The sequence below is a fragment of the Epinephelus fuscoguttatus genome, linkage group LG19, assembly GCF_011397635.1.
Source record: "Epinephelus fuscoguttatus linkage group LG19, E.fuscoguttatus.final_Chr_v1".
NCBI classification, from domain to species: Eukaryota; Metazoa; Chordata; class Actinopteri; order Perciformes; family Serranidae; genus Epinephelus; species Epinephelus fuscoguttatus.
Window position 1 is genome coordinate 21870421 of NC_064770.1, and position 18270 is coordinate 21888690.

The 18270-nt window shown below is 41.4% G+C and overlaps 1 protein-coding gene across 2 annotated transcripts; it reads left to right on the plus strand.

Annotated features, from left to right (window-relative positions):
• The first annotated feature begins 9266 nt into the window (after positions 1–9266).
• On the plus strand, positions 9267–15157 carry fscn2a (fascin actin-bundling protein 2a, retinal). 2 transcript variants are annotated; one of them, XM_049561421.1, is made up of 5 exons: positions 9267–10089; positions 14053–14209; positions 14291–14460; positions 14491–14685; positions 14777–15157. In XM_049561421.1, the coding sequence occupies exons 1-5, from the start codon at positions 9267–9269 to the stop codon at positions 14980–14982; spliced, it is 1551 nt and encodes a 516-aa protein (XP_049417378.1). In that variant the 3' UTR covers positions 14983–15157. The 2 variants fall into 2 exon arrangements, with proteins under 2 accessions (XP_049417378.1, XP_049417379.1); XM_049561422.1 differs by having other exon boundaries at positions 14291–14412; positions 14518–14685.
• Positions 15158–18270: the final 3113 nt, after the last annotated feature.

Consider the following 18270-nt stretch of genomic DNA (forward strand, 5'->3'; position numbering starts at 1 on the left):
TTATGTTTTCTATTTTGTTGCTCTATAAAGCACTTAGAATTGTCCTTGTGTGTGAAATGTGCTATACAAATAAAGCTGCCTTGCCTTCGACAGAGCTAGCAACATAAACGTATTTATTTTCTCAACATTTTTTTTATGCCACTTACAACTATAGATGATAATAACAAAGTCAAGAAATGTATTGATATTAATTATAAACATTTAACAAGATATTTTCACTCTGTTAATGTCTTTTCATTCATTGAAGTGTCACAGTTAAGGATGGCTGTGTTAAATTTGGTTCAACTGCTTTTTCTGTAGGCTTTTGTTTGTACATATGTTAACATTAAGGCCATCAAAAATGTACTTTGGTCACCTAATTTAGAGGTTTATTGGCCCATGGGACCCGTGCTTAAAAATTTTAGCATCTACCTCTGGTTTTTTGATAATTCCTCTTTTCGTACCCCCCCGCTAACAAATTTCGCTGGATGGCTAAACAAACATGCTCCTCTGACCCTTTTAAATGAACCTGGGACTAACCGAAGCTTTTCACATCAGCACGGGGAGGGGTATAGTGCATTGACTGTATCACAAGCTCACAGTATTTATTCACTTGTGTGTAAATCACTCTCTTTTACAGTCTCTGCGTGTGGGAATGCAGTAAAAAGTGAGGGAGGGGAAATGCAACGCTATGTACCGTATGTCTGGCTCTTGCAGAATGGCAGAGCTTGTATATAAACCTCCGAGTGAACGGATCAACATGTGGAGACGCTGAGACACATGTGTTTGCACATAAATTACCATGTATGCATGCATATGCACGCACAGGCACAAACAAAACACACGCACAAGGATGGTGAGTATTAGCTACGCATGCAGGCTCACATCCACTTAGACATTAGCTCACACACACACATACACACACACACACACACACACAAACAGGCTGCAGTTTTTCAGACAGACACACATACCTGTCATTGTAATTCACATGATCATTCTCTTCATATGGAAAAGACAGGGAATTGTCAGAATGGCAGAAGCTGAGGCCTCATATTAGCCCTGCTGTCAGAGCCAGTGAGCAAAGGATGACATTAACATGAGCGCTCCTGTCCCTTAAAGCTCACCCTGTCTGCATCGAAACAAGAGCCCAGTCGGTGCACAGCTGTACGCAGTGTCCACCGGCCTGCAGTTTAATCAATGAGAAACTGCTTTTATTGCTTACCTATTTACAGGCTGCTTTCGCTGAGAGTTGAGGTATCTTTGTCAATAGCATATTGCACTGACAGCGGCGTAACCTCCAATTAAGTTACACCACCTCCTCTCTCTGCATGACCAGCTCTCTGTCTTCACTCCTTGGAGAATGAACAAGGGTGGGGGGGGGAGGTGGTTTAACAAGTTTGGCTCACTCTAAAAACAAATGACAGCGTACAAAACAAATGTGGCATTACAACTGAGTATTAAAAGGCTTGACATTTACCAAGGCTCATTTATATGGCTGCCCATACTTAGCTCATTGGCAGCCCCTGTTACACTGGGTAGAGCAGGAGTGAGAAGGCCGGGGCTAGGCTGGGCTGGGGCTGGGCAAACACAGTGGGGTGAGCCGTTAACGGCCTGTGGGAGGATCGTCCTGTAGATGAATGAACACCTGGATTAATGGGGTCAGTGAGCACCAAGCTGCTGAGGAAGGAGAATCCCAGCCAAGGCAGCCATTTTACATTTTACTTTTACTGCATGTCTCATGGAGCGTTTTCCTCTGCTGGTTTTAGAGGGGGCAGCGTGAGGGTCCCACGGGGGCACAAGAGAGCAAAGAAAGGACGTTTTTGGACCCGCGTGCTGTATATAGGACATGAGCAGTGGGGGTGCTAGTTATACAGTTATGATTTTATGAACCCACGGCCATTTCAATGACACAACCCTGTAGGTTTATGCTGATGTACTATAATTTTTACAAGAAAATGTAACAGTGTTGAATCAGTCAGGAACTGAGCTCCTCTGAATTGGTAAATGCACCTTTCTGATGATATTTCATTGTAAAGATATGAACCGTCTTCACATCCATAGCAGGTGTCATATTTCTGATTACTTAAAACATTTGCACCTTAGTCCTTTAGGAATTAGTTGGGCTTAATTTGCCACAAGACAACCTTGACTCCTCTCTGAAAGTGCTCTACGATGTAAGCTAAACAGTGAGGGTGCTGGCCCTTTAAATGGAGCTCTGAGTGCTTGGCAGGCTAATAGATGCAGTCTAAAGGTGCTAGTGGATGGCAACCTGAAAAATGGTCTTATCTGAAAAGGTCCAGGACAGTTATAAATGAAATAATCGCGCTGGGCACATTAATCCATGTTCATGCCTTAGGGGGAGACCTCAGCTCACCATTTGATCTGTGTGTGAGTGCATGTATACAGTATGTGTGTGCACATGCATGTCATTGTGTGCTTGCGTGTAACCAACCCCTTTCATTCATTTTTTTTTTCTTCCTTCCTTCAATCATTTCCCTTTAGAGCTAACAGCAAAGGTTTCATTATTCTTTCTGACTTGCTTTTAACCAGCAGCTCTAGCAGGGGATGTGGCACAGGGAAAAAGAGGGAGGAGTGACAGGAGGACAACCAAGAGAGACAGAAAGGGAGAGAAATTAAAGACATTTAAGTCACAATATGCAATCCGGCATGGCCAGTGGACCACTACAATTTGAATGAGTTTTAATGACTGCTTATAAGGTTCCTGGTGTGCCAGGCAGCCCGGACTGGGGAGGGAATGGGGGCATCTGAAGGACAGGAGAAAGTACATCCTCATTTGTTGAGTACTACTTCCATCATCAGAGACCTATGGTATTATCAGTGACAGTACGTCATCACAGCAGTTTCCTAGATCTTTTCTGTTTTGTGTTTGCAAGAAGAGAGCTGATTAAACATCTCAAAATCAGTTCATCACTTCACACCTTCAGCAAATCTTTATGTATTTTTCTTATGATTCATGTCACACTGTCCTTGTGTATCATGATGCAATACTATTGCAATTTTAAATGTTCTTGCAATATGCTGAGTATTGCTACAACATATATTTTGATATATTTCAATTTATTATCTTTTTTCAACTGCAAACTATAGGTCCCCAAAGGAAAACTGTGTCAACATCTGTTTTATCTTATAAAGTTTTCCAGTCTGCTCATCTCACTTCAGTCATTTTTGTAAACAGTAAACTATATACAGTGGACTGAAAAAATTAAATAAAATCGATTTTATTATTCTAGTTGACTACCAAGAGTTTAATTTGTATTTGCAACATAAATAATTTATCAAAATCAGAAAATCAGTACTTGGCATTTGTATATCGATACAATATCACCATGCAAAATATCACAATATTATGCTGTGTCAATTTTTCCCAGCCCCCTAATATTTGGGAACCAGACAGCTGACACAAATGACAATATAAATTCTATGTTGCTTGGTCATGTTTCCTTCTTTCCATTCTTTTCAATTCTCTACAATTTAACATCCCTTTATCTCAAATATAAATGACATTTAAACAGTAATTTGTAAAACACCATTATACTAATGATCACCTATGTGCCCCTTGGGGTGTTACGATACATTGATCTGAATCAACATATCGATTCAATGATCAATGACACAAAATGATCAATGCAAATAGTAAAACAGTGATACATATCATTATCTTTAAGATATGCCTTTATTTACAAATTCTCGTGGCATATCTGTGTCACCATTTCCGTCCAAGCACACCTCCTTTCTAAACATTAAAACTGTGCTAGAGGATGATGACAGGTATTTTCGCATATTGATCACAGGCACCTGAACTGAAGCAAACAAAATTGTATTGTGGCACACTTTGTACAAATATCAGTAAATATAAAAATGTTGTCCAAAAAAATCAATACAATATTGTATCGTGATGAAACTTGAGATTTACGCCCCTATTTGCCCCTGTTCTAATGGTATACCATATATCAAAAACAATAACAAAGTTGCTCAGGTGAGCTCAGACTGATTCATAAGTGCCTGGATTGGTTTACTGAGACTCTGTCATGTCCAGGTAGAGACAAGGAAGAAATGAGGAGAGTGACAGTCTCCTCTATACACCCTCAGAAATCAATTTGCTGCAGTGTTCAGTGAAATAACTTAGATTTTGCTGAGTGTTCAATGAACCAAGAAACTCCTTTCTGAGGAAACTCCAGAAAATGGGTGGAATTCTTCTCATGAAATGTTTCTCAATTCCCTGCACAACCCAGTGAGGACAGGAATCCAAGTCAGAGGACACGAACTAGATGCAATTTATAGTCAACACTGCCATCTACTGGACAGAAACTGTATCCAACCACAGAAACACTGCAGAGTTGACTGAAAGCTGGGCCATGTCCCAAATTAGATAACTGGGTTATATTTGTCATCCAGAAACAAATATTCATGTAGAGACTAAATGTGTCATCGTGTGTCTGTACTTATTAATTACAGTATTGACTGCTATCTCACTAAGGAATTGTATTTTTTCAATATATTCTGGTATTTCAACAGCACACATCTCCACACCTTTTCTAAGCTAGTGATGCCATTTAGTTCCCCAAAATTCTCATTGTTGGCAAATAAAGTGGTGCTCTGTCAAATTATTCTTGCACTCCGACAGAAGTAGGGAACTTGTAAGAGACAGATTTTAAAAAGATCAGTCAGAAGCTGAGATATCCTGGCTTGTATTTCCTCGTATGGGTCAAGCTTCACAAACACTTATGCAATTGATTTCTGTTAAAACAATTTGTAGTCTGCAAGCCCAAACCAAGATTACTCAAGTTATGTGACTGAGTGGTTTCCAAGACTTGAGAAAGCTCCTACAGATAATACATCATCATACAACTGTTTTCACAGATTGTGTGCCTCACATATGAACAGTAAATTGATGTTGACATGTAAAATTGATGCAGTGTCCCTTCAAGAATGTCTGCTATTGCATTTCCTCTGATACATCAAGTACTTCAGTTAGTTTTGAAAATAATCTAAGAAGCAGTAAGTGCCATTATGTACTGCACACTTTTCAATATGTCAGTGTTCACTATCTCATCATGGGAAAGAATAAAGTCGGGTTAATAGATGGATGGATAAAATACATAGGTTTATAATCATCCAAACTACACACGTATTTATGAAACTGCGATACAAGTAAACACCAGTAGGATGTTATTCATTTGGACCTCTATTAGTGGTAACGCGTCATTGACCTGTAATAGTAAAACAATACTGGTGCAAGGCAATGCTGCCACCCAGTGGGCAAAAGGTGAAAACACATGAAAAGTAATGTACACTGTAATAGTGAATGATGGTTTGGGGTTATTGTGAATGCTTTTACAAGGCAACTAAGAGCAGATCAACCAATATTTGAAGTTTGAAGAGTGAGATTCTGTCATTTCACCCCTTTCACTGATTTAAAATCTAACAGTGTCCCATCAGGAAATAGGAAATAATCTTGGTATGAGCTAATGCAAGCCACAGCACACTTAGAACTGTACACGTGCCCTTATATGTATATATTACGGCTTGGTTTGTGCTTTGTGTCATGGTAGGGATAATGAGGCTGTGATCACTGTTTACACTTCATTCAGGCTCTCTATTTTCATTCTTCACAGTCACTTCTGTCACTTTTCATATGTACAAACTAATGTGGACTAACTACAAACTAATGTGATGGATGTTGCATTGGTTTGTGGACTACTGTTTTGAAGCCTCAAGTGCGGCATCTAGGCTGTCACCATGTTGTTTTTTTGGAGCCAGAGGTGACCAAATTTGGGCGAGAGGCGAGGTGGAGGAACGAGGAGTGGATCTGACTCATACACTGTGGCGTCACCTTGCAGACTTAAACATGCGTATTATAAACATAAATAAAATGTGAAAGGATGAGTTCTATAAAAATTCACACCCTTGTACAGTTGTCATGAATGTCTAAATTAGCTATAAAGACTGAAAACATTGTTTGTACCAGGCTGTAAACATGTCTGCTGTAAAGGTGGGCATTTTAACATGGGGGTCTATGTGGATTAACCCAGTTTTTGAGCGAGCCTCTAGGGGCCATTTCAGGAACTGCAGTTTTTGGCACTTTTGCTCTGACTTCATTTTTTCCCCGAGAGGTTGCAGCTAGCTTTAGACCTGTATAAAGCTAGCTGTTAGACCCCCCCTACAGACTTTCTTTTTGCATAACTGGATCTTCACCAGTTAGTTCTGGATCCCCAACTTAGCCTTCATATGGATAAATCAGAGAGCAACACATTCTCACTCCGACCTCGCCACATATTGAAGTTTGGTGATGGACTTCCCACTTCCAGATACGACGTGAAAGGTACCCTGGGTGCTTTGCTTTTTTACGCTCTGGGATGCTGTGTCAAATTATGCCTGTTACATTGTCTTCTTTCAAAATACACTTCCTTTTCACAGGAACTCTACAGTTTACATAGTGTCTCTTTCAAAATAAATGCACTACGTTGGTAAAACACTGCAAATTGAACAGCTAATGCATGTGGTTGGTTGTAGGCAACAAAAGCACATGGTTAGGTTTAGGAAAAAAGAACAGGTTTGGCTTTATAATCTTATTGGACACAAACACTGCTCTCCTTGGTTAAAGTCGGAGTTTGTTAGATTCATGCACCAACCATACCACCAGCCCTACTTGGACTATTGTCACCTTAACTTTTGTATGCTGTTCGTCGCATTTCCCCGGCGCCGCCATCAAACTATAACGGTGACCGGCCATGTATTATGTCGACATTAAAAGAAGGCTCTTTTGTCAGTGTCTGATTCCACAAGTCACTGCCCAAGCACCGGATTTCAACGACTTCGGAGAGAGACCAGGTTGCTAAGAGGCATCCTGATGAGACGTCTTTGGGCCAAGTTTTGGTTAAAGTTTGGACGACATGTTGTCAGGCATCGTCAGAAATCAGATGTGTTAACAGGAGTTACAAACGGCCACACTGGAAGGCAGGGTGAAAAGCAGGTCCTTGTAGGGAGTGGGAGGTGCGATATCATTTAAATCTGGGGATAACAGAGTTCATTTTCAGTCAGTCTTTACTGGAAGGCATTTATTATGTTGTACTCGGTTGTTCATGTGAAAGTGACACAAATCAAAAGGGGAAAAAAAGCTTGAGAGAAATTAAAACCCCGGCTCCGGCAGCGTTAAAGGTCTTGTGTATAGGATTTAGTGGTATCTAGCTATGAGGTTGCAGATTACAACCAATAGAAACATCTTCCATGTGCCAAGCATGTAAAAGGACGGTGGCCAACACAAAAACACAAATGGCCCTGTTGGATGTGTCCATTCTGGGCTACTGCAAAACAAAATGGCAGATTCCACGGAGGAGTACCCACTCCCTACGAAAATATGAAGGGCTCATTCTAAGGTAATGAAAAATTCTTAAGTTCAGGTGATTACACACAGATGAAAACATGGCTATGGATATTATATTCCATATCTGCCAATATATCACCTTAAATCCTGCAATCTGGACCTTTAAGTGGGGGTGAATCCTGGGTTGTGGGTTTTTTGACAGATACGGAAATACTCGTACACAAGCCCCGTAACTATAACATCAGAGCAGTTTCAGGGAAGGGGCTTTGTGAAGCTACTCGACAGAGTTTAAAAAACCTAAACCGGCTTTCAACGTGTATGAGCATAAGTTCTACTCAAAGCTCCTTCCTCCTAAATCTGTATGACAGTGAATTAAAAACTGATCTAACCTCAACAAAAGGAATACTGCCGTTTATCTAATACGCACATCAACCTCCTACATATGTTTGTCCTCCACAGACAGCTTCTCTTTAGCTTTGTGGTTTTACCAACCTTTGTCCTTAGTTTGACATTAGAGCGTTAACCCCCCATGGTGGTCTGGGATCACAATGCTAATCACTCTTAACTGTCAAGGCTAATAGATCACATGCCTTTGAAGATTAATAAGTAGAAATAATACCCCATGGACTTTGCTTTGTGCTATAGTTGAATCACATGCTTTTGTGGTTTTGGTATTTACATATTTGTTCTCCTCGACATTACCTTCAACATCCTGAGGAACCTTTGGTAAAAGAGGGTGGTAATGCTCTTACAAAGGTCGACCTTGGCGTGCACTGTGACAAAGGTTATGGAGTCGCGTCATCTATTATCAGTTGACCTACAGAGTAGCAGAGGTGGGTCTGGAAGGATTGGCAATAATTATGCTGAGAATCAGCAAAGGTGAAAGTGGAGCAAAGGCAAATGGGCAATGCTTGCACATTCAAATGTGTGCTATTCAAATCCCTCTTAGCTAAGCTCACAGACTTCACAAATTTAAATATCTCTGGAGACTTGAAGCAAACATAATGTTGCTATATAGCTTCTCTGTACCTACATGTAGGAAACTGGGGTAATAACTTTAAGAAAGGAACCTTTGTGCCGCTTTGGGAGTTAAGACTATGCTTCTAAATCAGTCAGCCATGTCCAATGCAATGTGAAAGAGGCTCTTTGTGAATACGATTTTAATCTGTACATCAAGTCTTCAACAAGCAGAAGGTTTATTCATGGATAGGAAATGTTATTCAAAATGTGCTTATATTTATACAAACTGACCCATGAAAACTTACTTAATCTGTTTGAAAAGGGACCCGAAAGAGAAGGAGAAGCAGTGGGGAGCAACCAAAAGCACCTTTACTCTCTGGACATTTTCCAATTAGGTTGTGGCTCACCAGCAGATCAAAGCTGGGATAATCCTCAGGCTTGATAGCTGGACTACTAGTAAATGGACCTAAATGTGAGAGTAACAACCAATGGGGAGTCAGTTTGACAGATGAGTGAGCAAGTGTGAGTTACAGTGAAGGAAGACAAGTGTGGAGGAGAAAAGGAAGAGATGAGAGTAACAGCAAGATATGGAAGAGATAGAGAATGGATCTGCGCTCAGTGTGTACTGGAGAAGGAGAGGGAGGAGGGGAGGTTCGCGGTTGGTGCACTGGGATGTGACGTCAGCGGCTTGTTGGATTGAGGTGCTGTGTCCTGCTGATTTTAATCCTAACTCATTAAGGAACAGAGAGCAAGTGCCTGTGCAAGCCCTCTGGGGAAGGAGAGAAAGTGACGGGAGAAGGAAGGAACACTAAACAATCCATCAAGGGAGATAAGTGGAGCTAATTTACGGCTTGAGAGACAGAAGAGGGAAGAAATCAAGCATTTTATTTTTGCTTCTCAGTTTCATGCCTGCTTTCCCTCATTACCCTCTCCCTTATTTGTCCTAACATCTTTATTTGCAAGCTTGGCCTGTTGAAGCATGCCCACAAACGGAACTAACAGGGCCCTGAAGCTGCAGTTTGGCCTCATCAACCATGAGAATCGCTACCTGACGGCCGAGGCCTTCGGCTTCAAGGTGAACGCCTCAGGTATCAGCATGAAGAAGAAACAGATCTGGACCTTAGAGCAGGACGAGCAAGACAGCCAAGTAGTGTTCCTCCGCAGCCACCTGGGACGCTATCTGGCCTCTGACAAAGATGGCAAGATCACATGTGGGGCAGAGAAGCCTGACCCTGACTGCCGTTTCCTTATTGTGCCTCAGTCTGATGGTCGCTGGGCACTGCAATCAGAGCCCTACCAGCGTTACTTTGGGGGCTCGGCTGACTACCTGTCCTGCTTTGCCCAAGCCATCGGGGAGCAAGAGCTGTGGGCCGTCCATTTGGCTTTACATCCACAGGCCAGCCTGCTCAGTGTGGCACGTAAGCGCTATGCCCATCTGTCTGCTTCAGATGGAGAGATCTCAGTGGACAGCAACATTCCCTGGGGAGTGGACTCCTTGGTTACCTTGGTATATCTCGACGGCAAGTACAGCTTGAAGACCTGTGACAGCCGTTTCCTCAGCAATGATGGCAAACTGGTGAAGGAGAACAACAACACTACAAGCTTCACGCTGGAGCTGAAATCTGGCAAGCTGGCCTTCAAGGACTGTGATGGGAAATATCTGACCCCAGTGGGTCCCACAGGGACTCTGAGATCTGGCCGATGCTCCAAGCCTGGAAAAGATGAGCTGTTTGATCTCGAGGAGAGTCATCCACAAGTAGTTTTTCAAGCCGCCAATAAAAGATTCGTCTCAGTCAAGCAAGGTAATCAGCCTATGATGCAGTATTGGGGAGAAAAAAAGCATATCATCGAAAATTGAATAGTTTCCTAAGGAAAGTAGATTGAAGTGCTGCACTTACAGCATTATGCTCTCAATCCAGTACTAAGCATTGGGGAACATTAAAGTGGAAATGATTTTCATTTTTGAAAGTCATTGAGGTTCAAGGATGAAATTTGATTGTTTGCAAATACTGTACATCCTGAAGAATCTTGAATCTATTCAAAATAAGACATGGTAAAAGCGACTTCATGGTCACAAACATAGCTAGCACTCCGCTCAGAGGCTTCATGCTAAGTTTAAATTTTGAGAAAGAGGAAATTAGGAAATTCTTGACAGACTGAGAGACACAGCAATTTTCCCTACTGTGATAACTATGCAGCTATGGTAAGTTTTTTTTTTTACCATTGTTAGCACCTGAGACAATAGGTAAGACCATTTTCAGATCCTTAAGTGAGCAGTGCACTATATTTTTGAGAGTAGAGTGTACTCCCTACAAACCTAACCTAAATGTTTTTTTTTTTTTTTTTTTTTTATAACACTCTGGTTACAGTTTATCTTCACTGTCTGTAGTTAAATGCAGTAGTCATCTTCCAGGTCCTCTCAGGTTTGGTTCTTCTTTCCGTCTCCTTTCTGTTTACAATTTCCCCTCTTTTCTGAATTTAATCTTAAGTAGAGTTTTGCAAAGGTACGAGAAAATGGAACCATTACGACCACACAGACTGTCACATTTTGCAGGTTTGGGTAATGAGGTTAGCTAAGAGTCTAGCCTTAGCGTAGGTACAGTAAAACAGCTTAACACATAGCACAGTAGAGTACACAGTGTGCCTTTTGTCAGCTGAGAATACAGTAAAGTCATAAGCAAAGCAATACCACTGTTGGGTGTGTAAAGCATAAAGTGCTTTCAAATATCACACTACAGTAATGAGGGATTCTTGATGACTTGAGACAGCCTGGATTTGTTTAACTGAATCTTTACAGTTACGTTGCAGTAACCAAAAAAGCAAATCAGCAACGTTTACCAGCTAATGAGAGAAAGCCCTGCCTGTCTTGTCTACACGCTAGAAACAGAATGGTTGTCAGCCATACTGTGGAGGTAATTGTGGTAATGGGCTTTGTCATTTCCACTGTGTGTCCATTGAAGATTAAGCAGTGTGCAAATGACTTCAGGGCAGATCTATGCCCCATGGGCGTCAATTACCATCAGTGGCCTTTAAGCCTTGCAGCTACTCGCTCTTTACTCTCATCCATTGAGCAAAGTTCTCCAAATTATGTGGATCTATGGTCTGCCAGTGTGGCAGTGAGATGGCAGCAACACAGAGTTACAGCCGGGGCTTACCAGACAGATGAGTTAGTTACGAGGTGTCTTGTCAGCCTGCATGATGTAATCTGCTCCGTCATGTATAATTATTCAAGCAAACAATGTGGGCAGACAGGGGAGCAAACTGTGTTCTGTCACAGCTTTTTAAAGCTTTAAAATTCAATCAAAGCAACTAACAGCCTTATTAAAAACCAGCTGCACAATGCACATGCAATACTATAGCATATCTTGGGAACTAGATTCTCAAACTAACTTTAGACTGCAGTCATTATGCATATGCATGAATAATATTTCAACAACCTTGTACTCTATTCTCATAATATAGGGCACAGAATTAAATTTTTAACTGTAGTGTTTGGCCTTGTGGCAGTTCCACGTTTTCTAAGGAACAAGGCACTGAAAGCTGCTTAGTGGGCCCTGCAGTGCAGATTTGCATTTCACCACTCAGGGAATTACAGCAAGCGAATGAACAGGAAGGGTGGAGGGGTGACTGTGGGGGATTAGGGTTGTAACAGGCTTAAGAGAAAGGTTGAAGGATATTTCGGTGGCATCTAATTTGAACTACAGCAGACACAGTTCAGTTATATGTGTCTGTGTATTCTCCAGCACCTAACGCACCCCACCAGACAGAGTTAATACATGTGGATTAAGTGTATAACTCTAGACTGGCTGCAAGTGAGGCACTCAGGTTTAGAGAACAAGGCGCACAATGACTAAAGATGGCACAATATTAAACTATTTTTTTTTTTATGTTAGTCTGCATTCAATTTAACTATTCTTACACACTTTCTGTTGTATGCAAAACAAATCACATGAGTTGATCACATGAAATGTGCTGCAGTGCAAATGTTCACAGAATGAGACACGGAAGCTCCACACCTCAAAGATGGCTACAAAGTAGGCTAATTGTTTCAAGTGACCCTCTCAGCAATCAGCACCCAACTCACACAAACTTTATGGGTAAAATAGATGTCAGTAATGACATGGTTTTAAAACATCCACATCTAAAATCAATGCTGCTGTATAATCCACTTTTTCAAACCAACCTGACCAAAGACTCAGATTTTCTATGAAGACTGAAAACATGACTTTTTATCCTCACCTTCCAAGTCTAACTGAAGTCATCGTTGTAAGGATGCATTTATCCATCTTAATAGAGAGGGGTGAGTGCATCCTGTATTGGAAAACCAATACAGTTTTTCACTAAACGATTAATTGGCAAACACTGGAATCTTAAAATGTGTTTGAAACTCATTTCATTTAAATACTAAGGTTGCTGTGGAGCACAAAAAGACAGGTTTAAAGTTAAAAAAAGGTGGGTATATTTAAAAAAAAAAATTACAAAACAGCTGGCTAGAGATGACAGAATTTGAGTTATAGGGCCCTTTCAAAAGGTCAACGATAAATAACTCTAGTGAAAAATAAGGCTTACAAAACTAGACGTTACCTCAACAAACATACAGAGTTGCATAAAACAATGGGGCAATAGGCTGATCAGACCAAACGAAACACAAACAGAGAACTTACATAGACAATAACTAAGACTAACATAAAGAAACCCCTAATCTCCCCCATGATGTCACAGCTCTTATGGTGCGTTCGTTTTATACTTGGAGGTTGGAAATTCCCAGTTCCCAGTCGGAAGTTTAAACTTGAACGCACCCTGAGATCAGATTTCCACCTTGGAAACTAGGAGCAACTGCATCAACCCCAACTTTCGAATTCAAGATGGCTACATGCATGGCTCAAGATTTTTGCATGTAGCATGTTGCTACGCTGTCTGTATGTGCAAAATACCACATAGAGTGTTGTCAACTTAAAGAAGAGGCCAGAGCAAAATTAGAAGCAAAATGATTCTAATATTTTGAGCAACTCATCACCACAGCCTCAACATGTGAATAAGTTTCCTCTGGTAAACAGTGATGCAGTGTATATGTCTAGGGCTTTTACTGTGAAAGGTAAGAATGGACTGCTGTCTTGTTAGTTTCAGTAAAGCATGATGTAATAAATACAATTAGGGCAAATGCCATAAATCCATGGAGGTAACTGTGAGAACTGGGTCAATACATCATTAAATATGTTAGCATTTGCTAGTGACATGCCCTTGCATTATGAGAGGCTCATTTGCACAGTAGGAGCCTTGAAGCAACACCAAGCACCATATATTTGTGTGTGGCAAATTATGGCACCTTCAGGTGATGACATCTAGAGTGGGTAACCAATTCGACCCTTATGTCACCAAAACCCAGAAGTAGCATTGCACAAAATCAACAGCTATAATATTTAAGGCTGAATAAATGAATAGATGTGACTTAATGACGTTTACAGCATTGAGACATTTTATTAATTAGACTCATAAAACATTGTGACCTTTCAAACACCTGCATCCTATATGAGGAGACAGAAGCTTTGGATGAGTCATTGTAGGCAGCACATTGTGTTATGTGTTGCAACAACAGAGAATGGATTAATGCTGTATTATGCACAGGCATCTTTCTGGCAGTGCCTGAGAGAGTAAATGACATTCAAGAGGAGGCAAATGGCATTCAAGAGAGGATGCAATACTTTCATCCATAATTTCAATGGAGCGAGTGCATAATTATGGTCTTTTCTTCTATTATTTACCAGGAGTGAGTATTTCAGCCAATCAGGATGTGGAGACAGACATGGAGACCTTCCAGATGGAGATTGATAAAGAGAGCAAAAAGTCTATGTTCAGGACCAACGGTGGATCCTATTGGACTCTAGTGACTCATGGAGAGATCCAGTCCACTGCCACAGAAGTGTAAGTAGCTCTTACAGCTAAGGACCTTTCTTTTATGTTGTCAAATACATTTCCCTAACTTTTTCATGGTTTTTTTCCCAGAGAGGTCAACACAATGTTTGACATTGAGTGGCGAGGACATAGGGTGGCACTCAAAGCAAGTAATGGAAAGTATGTGTGTACAAAGAAGAATGGGCAGCTCTCGGCAGTCAGCGATACAGTGGGTGAGTGCTTTCAGGCAAGCCACTTGGGATTTAACGTTGTGTCCACATGTACAGCTTTTTTTTGACCCATGCAAAGAGATGAACAGTATTTGTCCTCCATTGCAGGTGATGATGAATTATTCCTGATGAAACTCATCAACCGCCCCATGCTGATCCTTTGTGGGGAGAACGGCTTTGTGTGCCACCACAAGAACTCCAACACTCTGAACGCAAATCGATCCGTCTATGACATTTTCTCATTGATCTTTAATGATGGCGCCTACAATGTAAAAAGTCAGTTTCCATGTGTGCACGTGCAATTGATTATTTTAGCATAAACTGAATTGTTTGCTAATTTAAACATGTATCTGATGTCACTCTGCAGGTGTGAATGGAAAGTTCTGGTACGTCTCTAGCAGTGGTCTAGTGTGCTCAGATGGAGAAAAGCCAGAGGACTTTTTCCTTGAGTTCCTGGAACACGGACGTGTCGCCATCAAGGCCTCTGATGGGAAGTACCTTCGTGGAGACCAGGGAGGTACGCTCATGGCTGATGGCACAACTGTTGATGCATCTTGTCTTTGGGAGTTTTGACACCTTTCAATCAGGACGCTCAAAGAAGAAGCAAGAAGGCAGGGTGCAGGACCAGCTTCTATCAGCTCAGATGAAGCGGACTGACCGGGTAACATTTCCTGCCTGTTTTTATACTAGCTGCCAGGTGCCCCATCCCATTTTTTCCTTTTTTTTTTTTTTTTTTAATTGGGAAAGAGTGAACAGTTTAGGAATATATGTGTGGTTTTCTTGTAAATATTAAATGTTTTGTCTTTCAAATGACAATGCCAACATCAAAAAACACATACCGTGTGAAAATGTGTAATTACCCAAATACAGAATAAGGCAGTGACTGTCCTAGTTCTTTCATGTGACAACCAAATATCTTTTGAGGGCAGCCACACTGATCAGTCACTGAACAAAGAGAAATTCAGCTAAGTGTTGCTACATATAGTTATTCAGTTTGATGCTGCATTTTTAGTTCAGTCTATTCAGAAAGCATGGACATAAATGGCAACAAAAGGAACATTAAGGGGCCGTACACATTCTGCGGTGTGGTGAGACCAGTGATGTTGTTTGGTTTAGAGACAGTGGCACTGAGGAAAAGACAGGAGACAGAGCTGGAGGTAGCAGAAATGAAGATGTTGGGGTTCTCTGTGGGAGTGATGAGGATGGATAGGAGCAGGAATGAGTACATCAGAGGGACAGCTCATGTAAGATGTTTTGGAGATAAAGTCAGAGAGGCCGGACTGAGATGGTTCGGACATGTTCAGAGGAGGGACAGCATATATTGGTAGAAGGATGCTGAGGTTGGAACTGCCAGGCAAGAGGCCGAGAGGAAGACCAAGGACGACATGAAGTCAGTTGAAAAGGATGCAGAGGATTAGATGGAGGCAGATGATTTGCTAAAGGGAACAGCCAAAAGAAGAAGACACATTCTGCATTTTTTGCGCCCTCGAATTCAATCCACACTCAAAAGCAAGAGCAACACTGTCACGCTGCGCAGGGGTTTCCAAGCGTCTGTTTTTCTGGGCACAATGGCTGTGCCCGGAGATAACCAAAAACCAACTTTTGGAATGCAGCAACATGCACTGCATGTCATGTGACAAGGAGCAATCAATCACATCTGGCCAAAGTGTAACGGGTGTGATTAAACCCAAATGCAGCACTCAGTGACAGTTAATGATCTTTAATTAAACACAGAATAAACAGAAACTTGAGCTGATGAAGGTATTCAGGTAATAGTTCACTATTTGGGCTCAGAGCCCACACACATTCTCTGGGTTCAGGGGCCAACAGGTAGGTAAATAGAGGTCACACACACACACACACAAGGCAGTGTGTGGTGTCTCCCAGATAGTCTCTGAGCTGCAGCAGGCAACTGACAAGCACTCACACTGAAACGTCGTGGCAGGAAAACACCACACAGCCACAGGCAGATGGAAACCAGAGACACTGAGGCAAAACTCGTGGTCAGGGACAGAAGGCTGGTGAGTTTAACAGTAAACAGACGACATAGACAGGTCAGAGGCAAGCAGGTAAGAGGTGATGGAAAGTCTTGCATGTGGTAGAAGAACAATCTAGCACTGAGGGAAAGGCAGCAGCTGCTTATATGCAGAAAGTGCTGATGAGAAGCAGCTGCGTGCACAGGTGAGTGGAGTTGCCTTGATGAGGGAGGCGTGGCTGGCTGGCAGGGTGCAGGTGAATGGGGAGCAGAATGCAAGCTGTGACAGAAAGACAAGCTGATCATTTTAGTACAGGGCCAACAATATTTTGATACATAAAAAGCAAGGCATGGAAAAGGATCAAACTCCAAACTCATGATTTCTGGTAAGTACATTATGGTCGCTTAGCAACATCAGGTGCCACCTGCTTTCATGCTCTTGAAAGTTGGTGAAGACCTTGCGTTTTCCAGGTAGTAAAAGACGTGGCATGTGTATGAGCCCTTAGTCCTTCTGCTGCTGCTGAGGCTTCATAGACTAAAAATGTCAAAAAGCTCTTTGACAGTTTTTAAAAAATCAAAACTAATACAAATCTGGCAGAGACACATCAGTCCTTATCAACATTCTGAACTGAAAACCTTTGGAAAACAGACAATGAAGGATCAGTGTGGCTGCAGTCTTAGGTTTACTTAAAAAGAAACAGGGATACATACACAAAATTAACCTCTTTTGGTTTACTAGACTAGACCTCCGTCGACTGTTTATCAGGATCAAACTTCTGTTACAATCCCACTGTGTTTGTTTACAGCTTTTAAATGATTTCAATACTTTGACATATTCTATTAGAAGAGTATGGCCATCCAGGTTACTCTCAGCAAACGTAATGCACCACTGTCTTCACAGATAGCGAGAAGCTGGTCCTGATGGTGTTTTCATTTATCCTAATGGACCTTTTACAGTTTCCATAAAAGCACAATATGAAGTAAATGAAGTGGACTGAAGTAAATAGACCGTACTGTCTCTGGCGCCTCTGCAATGTTGAGCAATGTAGCCTAAATCCAAAGAGGACTTAACTCAGCATCACTGCAAACACTGAAATATGTTTTTGTGTAACACGCGTAGAAATACAGAGATCAGACATGTTCAGGAACAAAGGATATCAGTAGAAATGCCATATATCCACATCAGGGACAAGCAAGAAACCAAAGGGGAGCACATTTAAAGCATTTGATGGACTATACATCATTTTTAATGTACCAGACATGAACTCAGAAAGTGCTTCTCTGTTGTTCTGTCTAGGGGCCTTAAACCATACTAGACTCTTTATCCCTTTATACCCCGTTCTAATGTTCAGAGTTGGGTGGTAAGATTAGAAAATGTAATGGATTTAAATAACAGATATATTTGAAAAAAAATGCAATGATTTCTTACTGGAATACATTTGGCAGTTACAATAGTGACATCCTATAAAACATTACACGGAAGCTAAAGTGTTTCAACACAAATACTTGTTTGTTTTCCGTCACAGTCTGATGAGACGATGTAGATGTGAAGCGAGTCCTCCCTGTGCCTAGTGGTGTTGCTCAAACCCTGCTGCAATGACAAAGTTGTGATATCTGTCTTCCCTCTGCGTCCAGTCTTTGTACACAGCTAGGCCAAGAACATTGCACTGAAACTGATACGAATCTTCTCATCTAACTCCCGACAAGACAGCAAACTACTGCATTTCACAAAATGCTGTAGTGTTACCCACTACTGCTTTTGAAAAATGTGATCAGTAACCTGTAGTTGACCCTTATCAAACACAGGAGGAACCTTTTTTTTTTATTTTGATCTCACGGGACTCACTGTATTGATTACAATGATTCCTGACCCCAAGGGCATAAGC

Excerpts from the sequence above, each read along its gene's own strand:
- fscn2a (XM_049561421.1), top strand. The coding sequence starts at position 9,267 with ATGCCCACAAACGGAACTAACAGGGCCCTGAAGCTGCAGTTTGGCCTC. Across the intron at positions 10,090-14,052 it reads ATTCGTCTCAGTCAAGCAAG|GAGTGAGTATTTCAGCCAAT; the intron begins GTAATCAGCCTA and ends ATTATTTACCAG. Across the intron at positions 14,210-14,290 it reads CAGTCCACTGCCACAGAAGT|AGAGGTCAACACAATGTTTG; the intron begins GTAAGTAGCTCT and ends TTTTTTTCCCAG.